This window comes from Cephus cinctus, unplaced genomic scaffold (assembly GCF_000341935.2).
Source record: "Cephus cinctus unplaced genomic scaffold, Ccin1 Ccin1_scaffold0857, whole genome shotgun sequence".
Classification (NCBI taxonomy): domain Eukaryota; kingdom Metazoa; phylum Arthropoda; class Insecta; order Hymenoptera; family Cephidae; genus Cephus; species Cephus cinctus.
The window spans coordinates 779,333-804,996 of NW_014333443.1; the positions used below are offsets into that span (position 1 = coordinate 779,333).

General features: G+C 37.7%; 4 protein-coding genes across 7 annotated transcripts; all 4 read left to right on the plus strand.

Annotated features, from left to right (window-relative positions):
- Positions 1-289: 289 nt before the first annotated feature.
- Positions 290-7,993, plus strand: LOC107270945 (neurotrophin 1). Of its 4 annotated transcripts, none has more exons than XM_015746420.2 (9): positions 290-425; positions 2,088-2,237; positions 2,321-2,587; positions 4,343-4,448; positions 4,597-4,732; positions 4,795-4,959; positions 5,581-5,742; positions 6,696-7,352; positions 7,442-7,993. In XM_015746420.2, the coding sequence occupies exons 3-9, from the start codon at positions 2,372-2,374 to the stop codon at positions 7,680-7,682; spliced, it is 1,683 nt and encodes a 560-aa protein (XP_015601906.1). In that variant the 5' UTR covers positions 290-425; positions 2,088-2,237; positions 2,321-2,371; the 3' UTR covers positions 7,683-7,993. The 4 variants fall into 4 exon arrangements, with proteins under 4 accessions (XP_015601906.1, XP_024944015.1, XP_015601904.1 ...); XM_025088247.1 differs by having other exon boundaries at positions 325-341; XM_015746418.2 differs by lacking the exon at positions 290-425 and adding an exon at positions 1,095-1,536.
- A 764-nt stretch (positions 7,994-8,757) lies between these two features.
- Positions 8,758-17,235, plus strand: LOC107270884. The gene is made up of 2 exons (XM_015746306.2): positions 8,758-16,178; positions 16,457-17,235. The coding sequence occupies exons 1-2, from the start codon at positions 8,952-8,954 to the stop codon at positions 16,667-16,669; spliced, it is 7,440 nt and encodes a 2,479-aa protein (XP_015601792.1). The 5' UTR covers positions 8,758-8,951; the 3' UTR covers positions 16,670-17,235.
- Positions 17,236-19,110: 1,875 nt separating this feature from the next.
- On the plus strand, positions 19,111-20,707 carry LOC107270890. The gene is made up of 3 exons (XM_015746314.2): positions 19,111-19,215; positions 19,887-19,983; positions 20,354-20,707. The coding sequence occupies exons 1-3, from the start codon at positions 19,201-19,203 to the stop codon at positions 20,590-20,592; spliced, it is 351 nt and encodes a 116-aa protein (XP_015601800.1). The 5' UTR covers positions 19,111-19,200; the 3' UTR covers positions 20,593-20,707.
- Positions 20,708-22,993: 2,286 nt separating this feature from the next.
- LOC107270889 (formin-like protein 7) lies at positions 22,994-25,493 on the plus strand. The gene is made up of 3 exons (XM_015746313.2): positions 22,994-23,205; positions 23,862-23,928; positions 24,034-25,493. Exons 1-3 carry the CDS (start codon positions 23,188-23,190, stop codon positions 25,410-25,412), a joined length of 1,464 nt encoding a protein of 487 aa, XP_015601799.1. The 5' UTR covers positions 22,994-23,187; the 3' UTR covers positions 25,413-25,493.
- Positions 25,494-25,664: the final 171 nt, after the last annotated feature.

A 25,664-nucleotide genomic window follows, 5' to 3' on the forward strand; every position in this document is an offset into this window, starting at 1 on the left:
TTTAAGTTTGCACGTTACAAAATATTTGTAGAAATTTATAAGACAGGTTTGTTCTATCGGATGATTATAAATTTCTTCTGACAATTATGCTAAGGTGCCAACGACAGGTACCTGCTTGATGAGGACGAGGATGACTCGAGTAATTGCAAGTCCAGGGTCATCTAGATTTCTTACGTTGGCAGCCTTGGCAATGAATGCGTGCAAAGATCTGCTCGACGATATTATACTTCGTGGAAGGGACTAACGTGAACTAGACTCGAGCCAGTTCTTTTTACACAGTTGGTACGAAGGAAAAATAAGAAAAGTCTAATATAGCGTCCCGCGAACTAACCTGCTAGCAGGTACGTGCTTGTCCCTTAGGATTTTTCAATTGAAAACGAGTCTCAAAGAAGCAGCACGGCAGGATAGCCAAGATAAGTACGAAGGTAATTCCAGAATGAAGACGGAATGCAGTACCTTATAAATTTTCTAGCTTTCCATGATACACAAAAGGGAGAGTAAGGTAGTTCAACGTCATATATCTATACATACACGCATATATATAAAGACTAGTCTGCAATTATTTTAACAACAATGTACAAAAGTAATACGATAAAGAAAATAAGTGCATTTTTGTCTCATAATACAACATACAGATTCAAACGTTATTCAGAATAGAATCCTTGCTCTCGTCATTATCGTCATCGTATAATGTTGGCCGACTTCTTTGGCATTCGTGAAGTCTGCTTATCGTTAGTAACAACGCCCGGTTTCTCGGTCATGGCTACGAGAGAACACGAACTACCTTCCTTTATCTACATTCGCTTCCTATCTTTATCTCTCCGTTATACACGGTGTGCCCGATCTTCATGATCTCTCCATCTCGCTTAAACGACTGAGAGAGAATCTGGAATGGACGCTGCATTTCTCCAGACTCCTTCCTCGTTTCTTTTTTCTCTAACTTTTTCTCTCTCTCTCTCTATCTCTCTCCCCTCCCCCCTCGCACTCTTTCACGTCCCTCCGTAATTCTGTACTCTCTGCGTCTCTCTTCCTTCCTTTATTCTTCTCTTCCGATTGTATATAAAATGTATATAGAGTGCACGCGCAGGCGCAGATATACCTATAGATACTTTTCTTCTTACTCCGCGATCGTCGGAGGGGCAGGCGAGTGTGGCGGAAGATTTTTGACCTACAAAAACACCAACCTACCCAACGCACCTGTAGTAAACTAATAAGAGAAGCCTGGTACTCCGCTACGGGTACTGGAACATCATTTTCAGGCTCGCGCGCTTCCTTGCACGACACTTCAGTTCTGTGACTTGTTTATAATTATTATATTGTGAATTTATTTATTTAATAGATACATTTCTGCTTTATGGCCGGAGTGAATTTTGTGTGAAAATTTATTTTTTCTTTTTTGTGATTTTTTTTTCTTAATCCACGGAGTTTATGAATATTTTTAAATTAATTTCAATCTTTCTTGTTTATTAAGAGATTTTTTAGTATTGTGATTTCTGCGAGATGAGGATATCGTGCAAATTGTATTTTATCATTTTCGTAAGTATTTATATTTCGCCTTACTAGGTATATATTTATTTGCCAAGATTCATTAGAATGTATAAAATAAGGGTGATTATGTTATATTATTTTGTTAATGTAAATTTCATTCGATGAAAAGTAAAATTTTTTTCAACTGTTGGCATATTCACCTGAAACTTTAGATGTAAATTGGAAAATTTCCCTAATGTCATTCTGATGAATTTGTTTCAGTGAAATCTATACATATGTCGGTTAGTAGGTCGACAGATGTCGCAAATATCTATCACTGCTATAGAAATCTGAATATAAAGCCCAAGATTTCCTTTTGATAGACGTGTAAATAGCGTAGAGATATCTTGGACCCAATGAAAAGCTAACGCGTATATATATATATATATATATATATAATACTAGTTTTATAGTATACAAGTACTAAAACTCCTTTCAGCTGGTATATAAATATTCACATAAAACAATCGTAAACCGCCTTTAAGAATATTTCAGTCTGATTTCCCAGAATTTCATAGGGTTTTCTTTTTTACTGCCTGCTGTAACAATTTTACTTTTAGCTGGCACTGTTGACTTACGTCGCCGCACAGGAAAATTTGGATGACATAGATTTCGATGACAATGACAAGGGCAAGATTGCAACGTCTCTCAAACTGGACGATGGCAGTATACGTAATAAAACGGAAAAAATTCAAAAAACCATCACCAATGTAAGTAAAAGTGAAATAATTAATTGATTCATTAGTCTATTATCGATCATTAATTTTGTCATCGATCAATATCAATAAAATAGGCACTGAAATGGCCGGAAAAGCGGGAACAAATTGGCGAAGTGGTACCCATCATGCGAAGCATGTCGCCACCGCAAAAACTCGTGATGGGCACATTGATATCATCAAGAATTTCGAAAAATGAAACAGCGTCGCCAGCGCCACTCGAGGAGATACAATCAATGTTTTCGGAGGAAAGTCGTGAAAATGCTACGAGAGATCTGATGTTGCCAATTAGTGTGGACATTGCAAAAATATTAACCGAAGACACACCCGAAGAATTGCCTGAGGTATTTATTTTATTTTCTGTTATAAATTTGTTGCTCTCTTTCGTTCAATTATGATCATTGTAATTTATTTAATCGTGCCGTACCTCTTAAGGCCACTGTTTCCTTTTAGATCGGTAGAAAGTTTTCATTTTTATGCATTTTTCTCGACACGGTAAATATCTTCGTGTTGCATGCAAAGATTACGAATCACGATATAACCTGCACCTGAATTTATCCTCATTTTATCGCTACGAATATTTTAATATAACGTGCGTTTAATAACGTCAGAAGCAATTCGTAGCTGAATAAATTAGCAAAATAGACCCGTTTAAACTTACTTTTCATTCATAGTTTTCGATTTTTACCTGCACGTTATAAACTGGTTGAAAGAAAAATATACCAATTATTCATCAAGAGACTCGATCGAGTCTCGCAAGTAGTACAGGCATAGGAATTACTGCCACGTGTATTACGTTTATGATAATGTAAAATTATAAACAAATTTAATAATTATTTCTCATGAGATAATATTGATTCATATATGTATTTTATAGTTATACAGGTAAATCTTACCGTATGAATATTTTCAATATTTAGATTGTTAAGAATACAGATAATCGTTAGCAATCCCACGCTTTACATGAAATCACTGAAACTTATGCTTGAAAAAAAAATGTATATTTCAGTGTAAGTTTATGCATATTTTCAAAAATTTATTTTTAAGCAGAACGTCGTGCGGCTTGTTAGAGATTTCATTACTATTAAACTGTCCAAAAAAAATTTTCTTGTAGACTGACTATGATTACGCCTGCTCCTAGGCAAAGAGGCATACACGCGTGTCCAGGAATATTAAGATCCTCATACTTTTCACTGGCTAGAGTATTTATATTGCGATTACTTTGAATTAATGAATTTAAATGTATGGTCCGATGAATAGTAAGACTTTAGGACCATCAGTCAGTAGCTTAAAAATGGTATTATCGTTGACTCACTTCTTGTCAGGTACGCATTGCAATGTTTCATGCTTTTTATACTGATTTTAGTCGTGGATTTTCTAGTAATACCTATGAAGTATACTGTTTACATACGGTTGCATGTAATGCCACTTAACGGTAACGTACAGTTGCACAATATAATGAGTGGACTACATAAAAATGTAACTACTTTTGAACACGAGTTTGTTTCTGGGTGGTACATAATGAATAAGACGATAGATGGCGACAGCTTTTGTAAGTCGGTTAAGTCGGTAACTTGACAATTTACTCATATCGACATATCCAAGTGAATCTTAGTAACTTTACGCTTATCGGCAGATGTCTCCACTGTATTATTCAGTTTCCCTTTTTTTTTGCTTAAATTCTTTACAATACCGCTATTAGTTTCTACGTAAAATACTCGTCTTTTTTATAGGCTGGAAACTAGATCAACATTCTCCTTTCATTTTCTCCTAAACCAGCGACATATCATCCAATTTAGTTAGTATCTACGATCGTTATGTAGATATAAGTAAATATTTTAGTACATAAACTCATACCATCGGTCGATAAAAATGGTAGTACCAATAAACCAAATGAATTGATGACTTTGACCGTTGCATTTACAACTATTAAAAATTTCATGGATACATATAATCATAAATTACATAATGGCTTTTAGTTTACTCTTCATTCTTTCTGTACACCTAATTTTACAAAATTCATCAAATATTTATCGGTAATTATAATTAGTACGTATTACATTTCGTATCTGTTGACGTCCGATTGTTTGCTTATCTAGGCTCAAGAATTACGTTATAGACGACCAGGAAGTAGAAGACGACCGTACTACAGACCACCACCACCCCGTCGTCCATCTTCGTTAAACCGAAGAAATGTCCATCCAGGTAAAAGTTGACAATCAATCAACAGAGTGTAATACTTCTCCCGTGAAGCACGAGTGCACGTCGTTCCAGATAATTACCGATTAAAAGTTACAAAATGATTCTAAAAAATTTTAAATGCGACCAAAAAATGATACTAATTCTCCGTCAGAAGGTTCTCGACCATCCGCAACTAACCTAAGACCATCATCATCCAGAAGACCAACCGATACCAAAAGAGGACCAACCGACAAGGAATGTACATTCTTCACCAATACCGTCTGCCTAGAAGCCATGGATTATCCACAGTATGTAATCGCAACGAATGTTAAATATTAAGTGAAATCATTTAATCGTCCTTCGTTCGCAGTGACGCAATTACGAGAAGTATTAGAAGCAACAGAGATATGGTGGCGGCACTACTGACCGATTATAAAGTTCAGGACAGCGGGGGCTTCGAGACCGACTTACCGGAAGCTTTACCATTGCGCACGAGATATGACAACAACAGATTTGAGAGTAACGAGATAAAAAGGTGACCAAATAACTCAGGTATCTCGTAACGTAATGGAGTTTTACATAATATGTAAAAACTGATTGATAAAAGTGTTACCGGCAAATGGAAATTAGACCTCAGCTCTATAGGTATAGGTATTCAATGATCTGTCATCGAATAGCCTTCGAATAAGCAATAATGTCCTATTACGTCGTCGCGAACGTAATAAAGATTAATAAATAGACTAAAGGCACTTTCTACGCTACTGTAGAAATTTAAATTGGCCTGCCACTGGTGCGACACTTTTAAGTGGCTTGAGGCAATATTCCTGCTCGAACGTAAAAACACGAAAGCATCTCAGTACGGCTATATTTTTGAGTCATCTCGATGATTTTAATGCTGCTACGTCTTATTCGATTATATGGCAGAGGCTTTCGAAAAAATATCACTGATGCAATCATCATTTAACAATCATTGCCTACTACTCCTTTTTAGTCGTTGTTTGAGTTTCGTTCGACGGAGAACAAAAGCGCCCGAAAAAATTTCCCGAAATCGTGAGACTAATTATTAGCTAATACTTCGTTACGGAACAGATCATCGCGAAAGAGCGGTAACTGTGTCGCAATTTAAAAAATTTACTTTTGATTTATATATGTGCAGAAGAGCCGATCATTCACCCTTTGACAACGTCGAGGAAGGGTTCACGTGTCCTTCTCAGGTCAGATACGCACGTCCTCAATTGGCTAGAGCTGCATCCGGTGTCTGGAAATACATCATCAATACCGGGGAACACACACAGACCTTACGACTTGAGAAATGCTCGTAAGAACGAAATTGAAATATATTTTTGAGTAATAAGATTAACTAGTCTTCCTAAGCGGCACTTGTTATCGTTCGTTAATCAATTATTTAATAACATTTTTTACACGGGTCAAAGACAATGCTTAATCGAATCGTCTCGATTTCCCTTTCGGTATTCTTCTCCGTTGCGAAATTACTTTCTGTATCGTGGATCCGTAATACGAAATTTCTTTACCGACGTGAGCAGCTATCGGAGTTACCGACAGGACGGTAAAATTCCAAGGCAATTTCTAAAAGAATTTGTTTACGTGTAAGATGACAAAAGAAAGTGGTCAGAAAAATAAGCGTCCACTTTTCTCGCCATTGTAGGGGGACGCATGCTGTTTGCCCTAACTGTAACGTTGGTTCATTAGAAAATGAAACTTTGCTCGATTTATCTATTCAATGCTTTATATCTATAGCTATGTAGAACAAGAAAGAAAAAATAGAGAGAAAAAACTCACAATCCTTTCTGTTCCGAGCTAACAGTGAGCGTAAATAATCAAGACAAAAAAACAGGCGCGGGGCAAATGCCGAAAATAAAAGTCATTCCTTCAAGTATTTTTCTGGCCGATATACCTGCGCTGCTCGCTGTTAATTAAGAAACTTTTGATTGGCATTCCAAGAAGAAAAACAAGGACAATGAGAACCAACAAAATTATTTTGTCAGCATCCCATTGAGCATTATGCACAGTTAAATCTTCTTTTCGTCAATGGATGTTTGTAAGACAATTGTAGAGAAAATTTCAAATGTAGAGAAATGTTTATTTTAAATTCACGGATCGCCACGCACGACCTGATGATCATTGTAAAATCTAATTGAACGAGATTCAGTTGCATAAGACCGTTCCTCTTTGCACGAGCGATTATGTATCCTGTGGCATTGTCTGTTGATACGAAAAAAAAAACCGCTGTGAAATTTTGCCACTTTGCAGAAATCCCCACAGAAGCTGTTCCTTCATATCAGAAAACTATCGCTCGTCCTGCGTGCAAGTTTATAACTATCATAGACTCCTGACCTGGGACACTACCTTGGGATTGCATATGGATATATTCAAGGTACCCACGTGCTGCAGTTGTCACGTGCACGGATACTCTGAACTCTTCCCGCCACATCAGAAGGATCCACCACCTAAGTCGAAAGAGTCATTTCCGGGTGCGGAATTCGCGACGGAGGATCAAAACGATGAATTCGTAGACTTTGGTAAAACCTCGAATTTCATAAAAAAACATAACAAGCCATCGAGTTATGATACCAATTCGGGTATACTTAATGACGGACCTTCATCCTATCTGAATGATTTGACTGACTTACCGACCTATCAAGACAACAAAAAGCCGCTGTTTGATTTGTCTGTCACGAGTCGACCGAGTTTTGGAATTCCAGGACGGGTCAGGCCGAAGAAACAACCTTCTTTACCTTCAAGACCTTTTGACAAGCTTCCTCAACAGCATGCTCCTAATACCAGAGCACCAGGGTACATGGGACCTTTGCTTAAGGTCAATAGACCCAGACCCAGTGGACCCTTTAGACGAGAATCTGGATCACATTTGGATTATTCAGCCGGCAGAAATACTACAAGCGATAACAGGTGCGTGTTTGGTACTTGTGATAAAGATCAGAGTATTATTAATATTTAATTATTTATTTTCTTTAATTGACTTTGTATATCTTTTGAAGTTTTGACAGATTTAGTGAACAGTTTGACGAAGAAATTAATGCACCTACGATACTACACAGTGGCGCAGCTGACGACGAATATCACGAACCTCATAGAAGAATTAATTATAATTATCATCCAATAATTGATTTCTTTAAACCGGAAGCGTCGATGCTCCAATCACCCCAACCGCAATTGGTAACTCAACCAGCGGCTATGCAGTCGAATTCGAATTCCTGGAAACCCATGGTATCTTCATGACGATGAAAAGCACGTCGATACTTTAAAAAGTACCTGAAATTGGACCTTGTTGCTCGTGGAAGCATCCTATTCCTAAGGTCTCAATTGAATTCAACAATAGTAATTAAATTGTGTAAAGTGACACTTATAAAAAAAGATAAAAAAACGGGCAGATGCAATCAATTCATAAATTCCATAAATTTTATAATCACTTGTCACATTCATTTATAAAAGATGACTCATTATCCCCTAGAATTAAAACGAATTGATCTATTATTTATGTAATTTTGAAAAGTGTATCTATCTAATTTGTCATAAATAAAAGGCTTGATGGCTTTTGCGTAAACGTGCAAAATATTCTTTCACCAGAAGGAGAACATCATCCCTTCAGTATTGTTTCATGGGATTTCCAATTACATTAATCGACGGAGCTACAATATCATAATTATACATAATTTTCAAAATTAAACGAATAAGCATTTCCGTCAATTTAATCGACCATAAACGACATTACTTCGATTTCGCACAATTACTCAAAATGATCATTCCGTCGCATACAACAGTCATCAACTGATCTTTCCGCATTAGAGTCCACCAAGCGTATCCTACAAGCTGCTCGACTTTCTTCCACCGCGAGCAGTTTAGTTCGCCATTACGGAACGTTCGACAAAACGAAACGAATCGAATCCGATGTTCCCACGAGTAATAATAATAATTCATATAATTTCCCTGATAAAAATAATAGAGAACCATAGTAAATTAGAAAATAAATATATACATACCCATCGATATGAATAATTGTGCAAGACAATAAAATCTAGTACAATAAATTTCTGATAGTGTGGCAAACCGTTACATACGCTAGTCGTGATGTCGCTATAAGGACGGTGGGGAGACTATTGTCCATTCCTATTGGTCGGTACTGGATTGGAACGCAATAGACTCGAGATAGTATTTTACCTAAGTATCATGTTTTTTACTTTTCCACCCGCCTCCACCTTTCGAACCACGATGAAATATAAATAAGAGTAGACAAATCGCGGCGCGAGTCAGTCTGTTGCAGTCGATCGTTTAAAAGTGTCATAATGAAGGAATGCAATCGGTTTGCCATTAAATTAGTTCAAGGATTTTGACAAACGTGAAAGAAGAATTGACTGAAAAAATTAATTGCTCGAACATGTGAATAACATAGTGATCAAAGAAAAAAAAACCAATTAACGTACTGTCAGTGACTCAAGGTGTACTGAATATTTAAATGCAGTAATGATTTAGTGATCGGTGTAAAAAAAAATGTCACGAAACGGATTGCTCCAATCATTTTTACTCGTTGTATTGTTACAAGACTCTGTGTACACTTTCGGTGATACAGTGACTGGCAGCAGTAGCCCAGCATCCGGTACAGCGACTGAAATAAGAAACTACGAAGATCCGATAAAGGGATCGGCGTCCATAGGGGTTAACCGATATACCGATCCGTATGGAGGATATACGGAATTTCCTGCAGAAAATTCTCAGAGTCACGAAGACGAGGACGAGGATCCGGAAGGTCCGCCGGATCACGTGATACCAGTGGCTGAGTATGAGATTCTGAAAGAAGTTCCGACAAGGCCAAAATATACGAGTCCTGGTGAGTGGGCCAAACCACCACCTGAGAAAAACATCCCTTTAGACTTTGTACCGACCAAATTGTATGCTCAGGTGCGTGGAACGCATACGGTTAAAAGATTGCCGCAAGAAGATGCCGTTAAGGCTGCTACGACGGAGGACGAGAAAGAAAATGCATTAAGATTACGTGCTGTCGTTACCAATTCGAAAGTGAACACTGTGTACACCGAAGAGGGTTACGAGGATTCGGCTTACGATCATGCCGGACACGTGCGCGATGCTGATTTCCATGAGGGGTACGCGAAGAAGCTTGACAACGAGTTGGATACGAATAGCGAGACCGGAAGTAAGGGAAGCAAGAATAAAAAATCTAGAAATCGCAAGAACAAAGAATCGGATGACGATTACGATGACGACTATAGCGAGCATCTTGAAGAGATCAGAGAAAATAATAAATTGAATAAGGGGAAGGGTACTAAGGGTGCAAAAAGAATTCTCAAGGATTGGCAAAGGAAAGAGATAGATCCAAAATTTGTGGCTGAAAATGGAATAGAGAGATTGGAGGATGATTTGAGGAGGGAGGATGAAGAAGCGGAGAAGGGTTCTGAAAATTATGAATTTGCACAAAAAAACAAGGATTACGATTACGACAGCACCGATAAGCCACGCGTTGTTAAGAAAATAAGAAAGTACGGGAGGAAGGATGATTCGAGAAATCCAATAGAGAACGGAAAGAAATCGTCTAAAATCCCGAAACGAAGGAAACAACTATACCTAGAGAAATACGAATCTACAACGCCCGTTAATACGGAGAGATACGAGGACACGAAAATTTCTCAAAATCCAAACGAAGAACCTTCGTCGATCAGTGAAAGTAGTTACTACAGTCCAGTGACTAGTCAACCGTTATACGATGTACCTCAAACAACAATTGATTATAATCGAGAATTCTGGGACGTCCTGAGAACAGAAAAGCGTGTAACGACACCAGCAAATATTCATATACAAGAACAAAGTACTATACCATTGGCTATACAAGAAGTCACAACCATAGAACCGCAATTGGAGCATCAGACACCAGTTGTGGTAGCTACCATAAATGGTCACGGTCCGTATTTATTGGTAACCGATAAAACCACTTTAGTGTCAAATCCCATAACGGAAATACCATACACCACAAATCCATCACAGACTGTGCAAATACAACAAAATGGTCAACAATGGCCTGTTCATCTAGCGAACGTACCAGCTGAGAATTATGGAACATTCGATCCGACTCTAATTCACCAGTCAGTGTACGAATCTTGGCATCAAAATAATGCACCCGAAAAAACATCCCATCCAATTCCTACGACATACGTAGGTGCGTCTTCCTATCCATCTATTGTCAGTGCAGCTCCCTATCCATCGGCCAGCACCCCAAGTCTTTTTGCACGTCAAGAAGAAAATCCATTGAAGAATCATGAAGCACGTGCGGGATACGCGACCGTTGTCAGTGAAAACGTTGCACTGCACCCGGTGACGTCACTGAGTCAAAGACGAACGGATACGAAGACTCATAATAATGGGGTCTTCCGGTTTCGTCCGAATGACAATTATGCGAGGATGTTAAATTACTTGAGGCGAGAGAAAAATTTGAGAGACGATAACGAATCGTCTATAAAGAAACGTGGTGTTTTACAGTCGACTGGGAATTTACTGAGAAGGCAAAAAGAAGAGGATTATAAAAGAGAAGACAAGGATGGAGAAGGAGATTTCACTATAATGAAGCCGCCTTTGGCTTCGGGAGAGGTCACGTATTCCGATTTTGCGGCCGATTCGAGAGCCAATGTCGCGAGTCGTTCGAGCGCGAAGAAGGAAAGCGAAACGAGTCGAAGAAAGGAGCAACGAGAAAGGTCTCCTTCGCGGAATTCCAGATTTCTTAAATTTTCGTCGCCGCTCGGTAATAACGATGAGAGGATTGTCAGTGGGCAGTATGAAATTAAATCAGTGCCCGTATTGAGATTAGTACCACCCTCAACCGATAGTAAAGATCATTATACAGAATATCGTGAAAGATTAAAAGAAAAATATTTACCAAATTTACCAATTTTACCGCAAGTCCGAGCTGCTAGTTTTTTGAGGAGGAAACGTTCGTTTTCAGTTAATGAAGCGAAAATAGCTGATAGGGTTATTGCTTATGGTATTCAGAGACGATTCAAACTTTTCAACGATAATAATGATCTTGCTTCTAAAAAGATATTGAGATTCAAGAGAAATCTATTACCGGAGGAATCTGTATCGATCACCGAGGCCGTTATACCTGCTGCAGTGAATTTATCGGTGGGAGAAAAATTTTTAAAAAACAATACTGCGATGCTCAGAGAAAGGAATAGAAGAAGCAGCGAGGATTTGCTCAATGAGGCACCTAAGGTAGCTGCGGACACGATAGACAAAGAAATTAAATCTAGATTCAACAGCAAAGAGGAGGAAACTGAGAAGGACAATGACCGTGATGCTGATGAAGATGAGGATGATGATGATGATGATGATGGAAAGGTCGAGGTTGAAGTACCTGAACTTGATTACGTGCAAGAAATCGAGGATGCAAATAAAATTGACATAACAAGCACAACAGAGGCAAGTGTTGATTTTCGAAAATATCCCTTTTACAGGAATGATAAGATGTCTTCGGGAACTCCACTGAAGTACATATTGGATCCTGAGAATGTCCCTAGGAAGACATTGGGTGGAATGGAATTTTATCGTTCTAGGGACAGATACATGGAATGTGATGACGTAGATCCAAGTTTAAAAGAGGTCGTTCCGGACGATGAGGAACCTGTACCAAATAGAGGACCAAAAGAGGATCTACCTAGACTACGTGGATTGGGTGATAAATTAGACTGCTTCAAAGCGAAGTATTTCGATGAGAATCCTCTGGATAGTCCAATATTTTTTGAAAAGCAAATTGCGCAACCAACACCACCAGCAGAACTGAACCCTGTGCACTTTGCCGAAAGAATTACGGAATTGCCACGAGAGAACGACGAGTACATACATCAGAAATTGTCGAAGAAACCGGAAGTGCGAAAGATACGAAGAAAAAGACTGAATCGAAGACCCAGGGTGAGGCAATACGAAATACACGAAACTGTCCGTGTGAATTATTCAAAAAATCCTGAAAAAACAAAAAACATAAATAGCTCACACCAGAGTAAGCAACGTGTACCCATGAGCAATTTAAACAGAATTGGTCCAAAAAATCGTAACCATCAAGTAAGAAGGCCAATTCTCACAACAACGGAAGTTCCATTAATCAATCCAGTGACTCCGTACCAAAAAGAAGTATACGAGGACGTAATGGGAACGATAAAAAGTCAGGCAAATCTTTACAAAAAATTTCGTGAACCGGTTACGATACCTAAAACCGCAAGTTCCTCGATGCAGCAAAATTTTGCCAAAGTAACGAGCATCGGCGATGAACGACCACTGAATTACGTAACTGAATCATTGAGAAACAGAAACACTGGAATTCCATTATTGCACATTACAAGAACACCTCCAACCGAACATATACAAGGATTACTTCCGCCTCCAGAAAGATCATCAAAAATATTACCACACCTATCAAGCAAGGTACCCTACAACACACGCGCAAGAACCGAGAGTCCTTTGGGTTTGGGTAATAAACAGGTAGTAGGTTATTACAAAACCGTCAAAGTGCACAAAAGAAGTGTTGACGAGCTAGATTCGAATGTGGATGTAGTTGCACAAGAGAGCAGAAGAATTTCTAGAGAAGCTGACACCGACTCTTCTTCAACTACCGTAAAACCACCTCGAAGACGACGTAGACCAGTTACACGGCCTAATCTTGCTACACCACAGACTGCATCAACAACTTCTCAAGGAGTAACCGAACCTTCGCAAAGGCCAGTCTACACTATAAGGGACAGAAGACGAAATTTGAAAAGTACAAATGACACTGAGAAACATGGTAAATTTCTAACGCAACCTAAGGAGAACGATACGACGGTAAGAAACGAACCGCGATACACGTCAATAAGAAGAAGAAAAATCGCTAATAATCGATCAACAACTACTGAAGTACCTGTCACCGTCACTACGGAATCTGTCGATAACGAGACTACCGTAATACCTGTCACAGAAACAACAACAGTTGAAAGTGTAACGGAATCGACTACTGTAACAAGTGAAGAGAATAATTCTCCAGAAACGGCTGTAATCGAATATTCCACAAAACGTAAAAAAAAGGTGACTCTTGATGATCCAAATGCTCTTGGTGATTTGTCCAAATCAGCGGAGGAAGAAGACATGCCCCCTAAGGAAAGAGTAAAGAAGTACAAGGTCCACGAGGACGTTGATGAAAGTCCAGCGCCGGATATAGCCGAGATCGTAAAGAGTCCCGAGTACTCGGAATTGAAAGCTTTGCTCCTGTCAGATCCTCCAGGATACGCTGAAGCGTTCTCAGAGGAAGCCGAAGAAGATTCCGCGTCTAAGAACGAAGAGAACAATTCCGAAGTACAAGAATCAGATGGAAACAAGGAGGAAGGTGAAGGCAGTGATGAAGATAAAAATCCCAAAGAAGCCTACAAGGACGAATCATCCTCGGACGAGGACGAAGGGAAATCCTCCAAGTCATATGACCCAGAGAGTAATCCTTCTTTCGTGAACGATGATGATAAATTTGGTGAAGAGAAAAAACTGAAGTTCTTCGAAGAAAATTCTTCTCGTCCCAATTCGCCGTCGGAAATATTTGACGATGGAAAATATTCAAACTTAGGACCCCGGATTCACAAGCCGCCTTTTCATCATCCGAGCTTTGTTATTTCCCATTACGATAAACCTTCGAAGATGAGCTACACGAGTAGCAGCGAGGATGATGATTTCGAGGGGGCGGATAAATCCGAGGAAACTGAGAGTAAGAAAAGATATAAGTATCCGTGGGAAAGGTATGAACCTGACCCAAAGTTCTATCCAAAATACCGTGAAAGCTCCAGTAGCAGATACGAGTATCCTTGGGAAAGAAGAGAACGCTTAGAACGAGAACGTAGAGAGAGACGCAAGCGACGTAGAAAACTTAGATATGAAGATGACGATGACGATGATGACGACGAGGATGAGGATGAGGATGACGAGGACAGCGACCACGAGAAAGTATCCTCGAGTTCAATGCACATTCGACGATACGTCTACCCATGGGAAAAATACGACGTGCCGTCAATAAATAGAGAAATGTCAGATGACAAATTTTGGGATAGTTTCGACAGTGACGCGAGGGTAGCACCTACGAACAATAGGGAACACTTTATCTTACCTTCGGAACTATTTTTGAAGAAGGAGAAAATTCCCCCAAAAAATTCCTTTCATAATGACAATGACAAAGTAAACTCGAAATATCGACCCGTTACGAAATTCAGTAGTAGATATAGTTCAAACAAATTTAGAATACCGATCGAAGAGATTCTCATGAAAGATTTCATTGTCGACTTGTCTAACAAAGGTAAAAAAAATTCTACCAATCCTTCGGATGGTATTGAGACGGGCAGTGTTACGCCGGAATTATCGACTTCAACTTCCATTTCCATAGAGAAAACTATTTCTAATAGTAAGACAGTACCGGAAGACATGACTACGTCGTCTGTTAATAGAAATATATCAGGAGTTACGTCATCCAAGAGTATGAGCAGAACGATAACCAGGAGTACAAGTACAAACTTATCGAATAACCCACGAAGAAATCAGAGTAGAAACGCAAGTAACAAAATAGTGACAAAAGATAAAGCACGGTCCGATAAAGTCAACAACAAGAATATCAAAGCTCGTGTGGTAAAACCTTCAGGAAGGAAATCTCGTCCTATTAAAACTTATAATAAACAAGCTACTAAGCTGGATACTAATACTGCTACTACTACAAGTACTACTACCAGTGCTCCTCGTACAAGACCTACTACCACTACTAGTACTACTACTACTACCAGTGCTCCTCGTACAAAACCTACTACCACTACTAGTACTACTACTACTACTACACCTGCTCCTACTACTACTACACCTGCTACTACTATTGCTAGTATCAGTATAGTAAAGCCAGAAAAAAAATCAAGCACTGCTACAAAAATAGACATAGTGAAAAATCGTAGACGTGGAAATGTGAGAAATTACAAAAAAGTGTCTGAACCAGGTAAAGAGAGCAAAAAGAACGAAGTCAAAGAAAACGTTCGACCAAAATTTAATATCAGAAGACGGGTCCGACCAGTAGTATCTACAGCAGCCAAATCTGATGTAAGATCAGGAAAAATGTCGAAAGATTCATTAAAGAAAAGCGATGCTGCAAAAGCAATGGATTTGACAGAAAAAGAAATAAAAAATGCTGTGGAAATAAGAAAAAGTACTACGACTCCAATAAATACAGAAAATTCGACACCCAAAACGAGAACGATCGAGCATCATTCGCGAGTCTCCAAGGAAGAGATCATAACGAAAACGTTTTATCCCGAAGAAATATCCGAAATCTCCGAAATAGAAAAAGATTCTGAAATGGGTATCAGCGATACAATAAAGCCTGAAGAAAGTAGTAAATCGACAAAGCCAAAATACAAGAAGGTCCTTAAGAGTAAGGTGATAAAAAATCCAAAAATGCCATATAAAAATGAAAGTATCCAAAAAGTCTCCATAATAACAAAGGAAACACCGGAACACGTGTATCAGACAAAGGAAATAGATAAGGATGGTCACAAGGGAATGTTCGTGTCCATAAAACCAAATGACCATAAGATGAATGCCGAATCCATGGATGACGGTATACGAGAAATAGAAATGGAGGAACTAGAGAGAACGATGGAATCTCTCAAGGATTTCGAGATGGCCGAGGAGAATTCATATCAGGATGAGGATATCCCAAAATCAGACGTAAGTTTTCCAATAATCGGAAATATCAAGCTGACTGAACACGGCTCGAGACAGATGATATCAACAGTTACGTGGTTTTCCGAAAATTACGATTATTAAATGCCCCTCACGATTTTTCTTCTCTTCCCAACAAAGCATCGTAAAAAATAATTATATCCATAATGATCCCTTGGCTGGATTCGGTTAATACGTATCGCGTTGTACGAAGAGCAGAAGGATCCTGTATAAATAAAATGGAATAACAAAAAGTTCGTAATACGAAAATCAAATAATTTCAGAGGTACCTTCTTGAGAATCCACTGCCAAAAAGGATTCCAAATTCGCAAGAAGATCCCAGGAGTGATCCGGAAGATCAGTCCAACGACGATGATATCGAAGAGGAGACTGAAGATGAATCCGGGGAAGAATCAACCGAATCGGATAACGAAAATACCAAGATTAATTATATCAAGAATCCATACGATAGACTTTACTATTACGTGGATCGCTAATAAATGATCTTGTATAAAGATACAGATCAAAATACATAGTCTTCCTAATATCGAATAGACATGACGACGATCTCGCTCGAATATTAGTAATCTTAAGCGTTAAGTAATCTCTGCATTGCGAAAATATCCTCAGTCCATTATTCGTATCCTTGTACCAAGAACTGGCAAATTTCTATTCGTTTATTACATAGAACGATCAACCGTGCCAAATCTGGCCAGGCACCAGGTTTTGCATTGTTGCACAGCTGCGAAAATCGTCACTTTGCAAAAATATTCACAACAAAGACCCAGTCTCTTTTGCTCTCTTTCAAACTCTCTTTTTTATCGCTTCTCTTTCTCTTTCCCACGGCACTTGTTGTCACGATCAATTCGAGCGAGATATATATCACGGTTTGACAAGAAATTAAAGATTTCTCTTATTCAACGAATTCACCCCTTATTGTCCTTACCACTATTTATAATGCTGTACATAGAACCGTAGTACATATGTTGACATTGCTTTAGTTTTATTCATTATTGTTTTCTTTCTCGTTTGTTACCATTAAATAAAAGTTACGTTAAACATATATTTTCAGTCACCCTACTAATTCCATTCGATTATAATAAACGATTTAATTACGTACTAATTTAATTAGTACAGATGGTTTACTAGGATTATAATTTTATTACTCTTCTATTGCACAACGATTAATTGGAATACAATTTTTTTTTCTTAGCAAAAAATCATAACCAAGTCTAATCTTCCGTAATGAATTAAGGCGAAACCAATGATAAACGGGTAACGCGAAACTGCCCAGGATAAATTGGACAGATGAAAGTGCAACCGGGAGAAATTTTCTATGGGATGAGAAAACATTTTCACGGTATATGATTGCGGGGCGTCTGATTCAGTTGTCACTGTTATTTTATTTTATACAAGGGGAAAGCGGTGACTTCGTGACAATCTCCTCTTTTTATTATCCCAAACGTTACGTTTAGGACAAACAGGTATAATGGATTGAAGAAAAATAATAATCGCTTTCCATGATCTTGAAAAGATCATTATACTTGGTCGGCATGGATCGTCGTCTCAGTGAAATTTTGTCATTGTCATTGTCATACAATTTTCTAAATCATTAACGCACGAGAGAAAATTTTTAAGATTATGTTTTTCGTGTGAATAAAAAACCAAGTAATTATATTATTTATCAACGAATGTCATGAACATATTTTTTTATCACTTTCTATCAATCGATATTACTGTGTCCTCTCTCTCTCTCTCTCTCTCTCTCTCTCTCTCTCTCTCTCTCTCTGTCTGTAGTATTACGAATGATCTATAGATCACTCGTAGAAATTTCGTTACTCCACAATGATTCGCAATCGTTACGTTCGATTAAGGATTTGCAGTCAGACGGCGACAGGTCTTCAGATTTTTTATTTATTTATTTCTCCTTTTTTTAAAATGTAAACTCTCCTTTAATATCCGTTTCCAAGTAAATCAGAAATTACCTTTCAAAATGTACAATGCAGTCGACCTGGTGGACTATTTGCAATTCCCTGTTGTGCAATTAACAATACATAAATTATTGCAGGAGACGCGAATTTCGTTAACCGATAAGGAAAGTGTTATCGATAACGAATGAATGTAAAAAAAACGTGAAGTAATTGTTCAACAATAATAATCGAAATATCATGAAATATCTACCTTGAACTAGTATCTGGATTCGTAGAGTCAATGTTCCGACCTGATATCCTTGAACTAAATTATAATAGAGAAGAATACACGTATCTGCATGTCCGCCATTTTTCTTGTTTAGTACCTACACACATCCACACGTTTCCTCATACATAACTTCCGCGATCTTAAAATCCTCGTCAGATTCTTTGAAATAAATTTGTACAATAATGCCAGCAGAAAATCCATGAGAATCTGCCCATTATAATTTATTGATTGATCTATCGATTAAGCCTTGTGCAATAGGTAAGGAAGGGCCAAGGCATCAAAGAAGGACAACGAGTATTGAATAGGTCGTATCTTCTTTTAAAATGCCTAACACGACAGTTCATTAGATCTATACATTAACAGTTTAACGATACACAAAATCCTTAATAATTTTTTTCCCACAAAAATAACCCATTAAGTGTTCTTATCTTCTTTAACTTGGTTCACAAAAATCTTGGCCGGATGATGTTGTACCTTTAACGAACTTTCAGCCGATTCTCAGAATATAAAAAAGACAAAGAGAAACTTGCGTCGAAAGAACAGAAGGGAACCTTGGTGTTATATAGCTGATAGTCTTAGATACAAAGAAAGAAGTCGTGAGAGGTGTTACACGTACTCCAAGGTTAATATGTCTAGGACTCTACTGGTATATGTCTAGTATATAAAGATAAAATTCAAACGGGTATGAATAAGGTTTACTCTCCATGGAGAAATACTATCTTTTGATTGGCTAATGGTAATACCACACTGTCTATATAATTCGATCATTTGCAGTACGTTCTGGTTTTACTGGTTCTTCTAGTAGTGCGACATTAACACAGGTGACAATATGATCTCGCCAAAGGTAAAATTTATTGACAATTTAATCAATACTTCTTATCGCTATTAAATATTGATATGCTCTGCACGCACATTGAACCATTGACTTTTAATATTTTGAGATTCGTATGAAGCTTAACATGATAAGAGAAGAAAAATCAGAAAATTAATTTATTAACTGTATTGAAATTGTCATTTTTCATTTTTTTATTGATTTCTATTGTAGATGACTGTTCAAAAGTATTACATCAGCTGAAGCTGGTTTTATTATAAAAATCAATTATTGAAGCTAATTTCAATTGGTACGGTACTATCGAATAACTCTGTATACTGATATACCTCATATGGTAATATTTAGGTATTAACCAAATTTTCAAAATTTTATGACTAAAAAATTGAGTGAGATACATTAAGAGATTGTCAATGTTTTTTTTCAAAAGTCATCATTACATATTTGTATATTAAAATACGTTTACTCATCGTTCCAATTTAATAAGAACAGAATCGACAAGTATTATATTCTCTGAATGCATAGCTGAATTCAAACAAATAAATAGAATGAAAGACTTTATAATTATATTTGAACCTCCAATTAAATTTTATTCTACGATTATTAGATCAACATCATTAGAAAATTTAGTCTACATTTTTAATCAATTTAGATCATTAAAAAACTTAGATCTTTTAATTTTATAGATTTTTGCCCTAGTCGGCATCGCTGCTGTAGTAAAGTTTACATCAGCCACCCCAGACAGTGCTGGCATAGTAGAGATGACCAACGGTCTGGCATACGGTACGTATTAAAAGCACATAACACATTCTCACATATGATAAATAAAATAACTAATCGCATATCAAGCTCCCATAGAGAATTATTAACCGACTATGGAACTGTAATGATAATTAATACATTTCAAAAGTAATCCACAGAGTTCTTCATTGGATATATTATTTGGTTAACGACCTGTTAAGAGTCGCCAATAGAGTTCGGCACATGTCTACATATGATATTACTTATATGCTTCCTTTCACTTTCGTATATTTATCCATACTTACTATATTCGATGTCACTTTGCGTGATTATATTAATATAATAGTGTTACCATATAACGATATAGTGCAATTTAGGTATTTATAGCATTTTTAATTTGTATCATCTTCAGGTGGAATCCCCTATGGTAGCGTAACCGGCATGGTCGCTAAATTTGTAAGGAACGCAAGGGGTCAACCAGTTACTTATCAGTCTAAAGTAATCGTACCAAATGCACAGAAAATAGTAATTACTCCCAACGTCAGGGCAGCTGGATTGGTCGCCAGAGAACGTGGTCCCGTGCAGATTTACAATCATGCAAGTGTAATAGCGCCAGGAGTAATCGGTACCATCAGTGAGATTGGATATTAGAAATTTAAAGGTTACGTGATAAAAATACTTATTTATATAACAAAAATATCGTAGTACGTAAAGTATATAAAAAAAATGTATATACACAAGAACAATATATATTATAATACACTTCCTTTGTGTCTTTTATTAAATTTTATTATCATTTTTTTTCTTAGACTTATTCAATCGCTACTTTCTGACGCCGTCTTAGAATTCTGTTATTTTCCTCTCTCGTCTTTCGTTTTATTCTACGTGACTACGTTACTTCGCTCCCAGGCAAAGTTCCTGTGCCAGCGGAAGCATGAAGGTCGTACAATTGACATAGTCACGCATTACTCATGCACGACGTTGACAAGTGACATAATTAAAATCGGTTAATGATCCTTGGGGGAATCTAGCACGGGATAATATGTTCGTATACAACGTAGGGAAATTGTTGTCTCGTTTTGCTTTAGTAGAATAAGAACGAGAGAATTAGAATAGTGAATTTCACTGTAAGCAATGTGAAGATGTGATAGGGAGAAGCATGAGACATCTATATGGTTTTTTTGTGAGGAAATTTGATAAAGATACTGCATAACGAGATTAATCAATTATATACGGATAATTGATTGCAGTTAAATTTTGACATTTATAAACTAGCATGGTACTTTTATTGAATTAAATTATTTAAAGGGTTAACGAGTAAGAGAATTGGGTCTTGAATTTTTATACAAAAGAAATGTTACTTCTGTGCAACTCGTATCGGATAAATACGTAATGCGTCAGTAAGGCATTATGATGCAAAAGGTGCAATGCTATGAGCTACTGGAATAATTATTGACAAAGATTATAATCCTGGCGAGTTGAGTTTATGCAAATCACATTAATAAAAGATCTGCGTGGGATTTTTATTGAAATAACTAATTATAGAAATGGAAATATTACGCGTAAAGTAATGTTGGCTAATAATTATGGAAAAATAAAAAATCCAAACCGATACAATATACAGAGTGAGGCATTTAAGTCGAGACTGACAAATAACTTAAGAACAAGGTCTTATATGAAAAAAAGTTTAAAAGAAAAGTTATATGGGTTTAAGGGAGCAATAGAACGGCCTACTTTAATTTTATCGATGAAGGGTTTCAATAAAAGTAGGCCATTATATTACCTCCTTAAACCCATATAACTTTTGTCTTAAACATTTTTTCATATAAGACCTTGTTCTTAAGTTATTTGACAGTCTTGATTTAAATGCTTCACCCTGTATATACAGGATGAGTGACTAAACGTACGAGAAATATTTCTTCTTTTCGAATTGCATTGTTTCGCGATACGAAGGCTCCTTCACTTTGTTAAATGTAATTATCTATTTTCGAATTTCTGGAGTCGTGGTTCATCCATAGAGTTAATACAGATAGAGCAAACAAGCCAGCTCTCAACGCGGCAGCGGCGAAGAGAGAGATAGATGCAAATCAGGGTGCAAAGACGGATAGCTAAAGGGTTTCAGCTATCTCTTTCTTTCTCATTATGAGCGAACGGACACTTCCACTTGCAGAGCAGGCTATGGCTTGTCTGCTCTATCTGTAATAACTCTATGGGTTCATTTCAGTGCAAATTGAATGAATAATAAATCAGATTACAAAATAGCCACTCATTGTCGCTCAGGAAATACGAACGAAGGAAACGCTCTCATTATGAGCGAACGGACACTTCCACTTGCTCTCAACGCGGCAGCGGCGAAGAGAGAGATAGATGCAAATCAGGGTGCAAAGACGGATAGCTAAAGGGTTTCAGCTATCTCTTTCTTTCTCATTATGAGCGAACGGACACTTCCACTTGCAGAGCAGGCTATGGCTTGTCTGCTCTATCTGTAATAACTCTATGGGTTCATTTCAGTGCAAATTGAATGAATAATAAATCAGATTACAAAATAGCCACTCATTGTCGCTCAGGAAATACGAACGAAGGAAACGCTCGGTTTACATCGATGCTCCGACAACGGCTGGAAATATGCTTTTAGCCTATTATCACAGCAAGTTCAGATATCACGTTGAATATTTTAATCGATATTTATAAATTCATTCTTTGAAAACTCGATTACAAAAATTTGTCAAAAAATCAATTACGTTCATTTTAGTTATATCGAACGCCCTCTACTTTAATTCTTCATCGTACGCAGTCTGTCAGAAACGAGTAACAATAGTGTTATCCCTATATAGAGTCATTCACGAAAAACGTGTACCACCTGATGGTTCTACCATAGGAATCAAGTGGACAGGCAAGCTTCGGGTGTCCGTTTGTCGCGAATAACCATGTATAAGTATGATTGCGTGAAACGTTAAACCTACAGAATTAATTGACCTAATAATTGAATAGCGGTACCAGCAGCCTGTTTCTACTCTTGCATCTCGTCAGACGATGCAACATTTAACGCGCAGTTCCTGCCACGACAGCGCAACTAACCGTGAATCCCGTAAGGAGGTACAAGACAGAGTCATTGGCACGCGTACAATTTTTCAACATCAACTTCCAAGAGACAAATAGAGCATATGAAATTTCGTGTAATAGGAGAGAGTATATATGACGTAGAGGAGGGAGCAAGCCCTTTAGTCTTCGTGAGTTCTATGCACGATGCATCACGCACTGCACGTGAGTAAAGCGCATTTATAGTGTCATTAATTATCCAACGTAAATATCTAATCACCTGTTTTAAAAATCGCGTCAAAATATCCTTTGATCAGACACGTCCATATTTGAGAAAAAAAAAAAAAAGGAGAAAAATACAAAAACAAATCGCGCTATGAACAGTGCATTGAATTATAATTTTTCTACCACGAAAAGAGTGTCGCGTTTTACTTTTTCTTGGAAATTGTGCATTTTTTGTTTTCTGGTAATAATGCAAGTATAACGTATTTACTTAATATCGTACCGAAGCTTAATGACGTATATCGGTAGTATATCGATACACAATAATTTCTGCATCCATCCTGGGCAGTTTGTTTCCTAGTTTCTTTGTGCAGTGTATATATATCATTAAAAAGTTGTTATCGTATCCTGTCCCGTGACAAAGTGCATTGATCTCGCGATTTTTTACGTACACGTACATATATAACTAATGTCAGTGAACACGAGTTTGCCGCAGTCGTTACGTAATATCTAATAAAATGCATGGGACGGAATCACAAGAAAACCGGCGAGTCACGCTACGCCAGTAGATCGTTATACGAAAAATTCTATTTTACTTTTTTTACATTACGCGCACAATTGCGCAAGTCCTTATTTATATGCGTGGATGAAATTTACAGATTTTCGTGTGTTGCATCGTGTTGGCGTGCCTTGGGAATGTTGCGTCAGCTGCGAAACCGCGAGTCGGTAAGTAATGCGAGATATATTAATGAACGTTTATATATCAAGAATAAGTCTATTTGATTGAAATCTTTCGAAATTTTTTATTTCGTTTTTTTTCTTTGCATGCAGATCCTGAATCCTTGGCTGAAGTCACCAAAAATGTGGAGACCGTACTGTCACCTACGCTCGTGGGGGAATTACAAGGCGCTCAGTCTAATAGACCTGCAGTAAACATCGCACTTACTACACCCAGAGAACAGGACGGACATGGATCTGAAAGTGGAAATTCGTTGGGAAATGCAGCAGCATCCGGAAGTGCATCGACCGCCGATGGGAACAATAGGAAGCAAGGAGACATCAATTTTAACAATCAAGTGCAACCGTATCATTACGAGCGTAGTTATCACTACGTTTATCCTCCTTATTCAAAGGAATATTCTGGGAATTACTATAGTCCTCATTTCCGACCAAAGAATTATGATAATGCATTTAATCAACCCGATCTAAACGGCCCGTATGGTCCTCCGCCTTACGATACTAATTTAAATTACAATATTAATTCGCATAATCCTGGCAGTGTTAATTCTGGGTTCGCCGGAAGTTCCGTTGCCAATGCAAATTCTGAAGTCAACACGAATTCTGACGTAGCTGCAAGTTCTGGTGCAAATTCAAATTCTCTTGGCAATGCTAATGCCGTAGCCAATTCTAACGCCGCTGCCAATGCGGATGCTGCAAGCGGCAATTTTGGTAATTCAAATCATGACGGAAATGGCGCGATTGAAAATTTTGAAAAAAATTCTCATCGGAGACCGCTACCACCAAATGCATTTGCCAATCCGGAATTATTGGAGGGACCGCCAAGACGCGATCGATTTCCAAGTATCGATTTTGAAAGATTCAGACAGAAAATATTAACTAGACAGCATCCAGTCGATCCTGGGAATTACTTCGCGCCTAATCATCCGCAGTCTTATTATCGTAATCAATCGCCGGGAAATAATCCTCCCGCAAATTATCAAGAACAACCTTATTTCCCGGGTCAGTCTGCGAATTACTTGGGATCGTTCCAAAAGAATTATCCACAGTCTAATTATAACTACCAACCATCAGACAATTTCAATAATTTGTTTAACGATAATTTCAGAAAAGCCTTCAAACCTTTACCTAATTTCGGAGATTTTTATCCTGGTTACAATAATTTTCAACCACAAACACCTCCACTAGGTCCACCTCCAAATGTGCATTTCCCACCACCTCCACCGCCGAATGATCATTATCCGTCACCTCCTCCGCCTCCGCCTCCACCACCACCTCCAACCCCATCTCCACCTCCAAATTCATCTGGTACCAATTCACATAATTCTGATCCACCAATGCCTGCGCCGGAATCCAGTTCGAATCATGAAGTCAAACTATTTTACCCGGCTATGAGGGATAATTTTGATTATGTATTTCGACCACGTGGTTTCCGACACTTTAGCATTACCACACGCAATTATGCAATGTAGATGATATAATTAGGTTATATTATTTAATATCGAAAATAATGGTATTCACTGTATACACCGAATAAACTAATTAATTAATTAGTACCGTTTTTAATTTATTGTATTCCTTGGTTCTCACACTTGGATCGGAAGTCAATGATAAAATTTTCATAAATCCGATAAGAACACAATCATAATAAAATGTCAGTAAGTTAGTTATAAAAGATATAATTATCGTGTATATGAGAAACGGGCTTGACATTGATTTTACCC

Bases quoted from the DNA above. Each gene is read 5' to 3' on its own strand.
- LOC107270945 (XM_015746418.2), top strand. From the start codon at position 1,501: ATGAGGATATCGTGCAAATTGTATTTTATCATTTTC. The intron at 4,733-4,794 runs GTATGTAATCGC...CTTCGTTCGCAG, and splicing joins GAAGCCATGGATTATCCACA to TGACGCAATTACGAGAAGTA. The intron at 7,353-7,441 runs GTGCGTGTTTGG...TATCTTTTGAAG, and splicing joins AATACTACAAGCGATAACAG to TTTTGACAGATTTAGTGAAC.
- LOC107270884 (XM_015746306.2), top strand. From the start codon at position 8,952: ATGTCACGAAACGGATTGCTCCAATCATTTTTACTCGTTGTATTGTTA. The intron at 16,179-16,456 runs GTAAGTTTTCCA...AAATAATTTCAG, and splicing joins AGGATATCCCAAAATCAGAC to AGGTACCTTCTTGAGAATCC.
- LOC107270890 (XM_015746314.2), top strand. The intron at 19,984-20,353 runs GTACGTATTAAA...TATCATCTTCAG, and splicing joins GACCAACGGTCTGGCATACG to GTGGAATCCCCTATGGTAGC.
- LOC107270889 (XM_015746313.2), top strand. The intron at 23,929-24,033 runs GTAAGTAATGCG...CTTTGCATGCAG, and splicing joins AGCTGCGAAACCGCGAGTCG to ATCCTGAATCCTTGGCTGAA.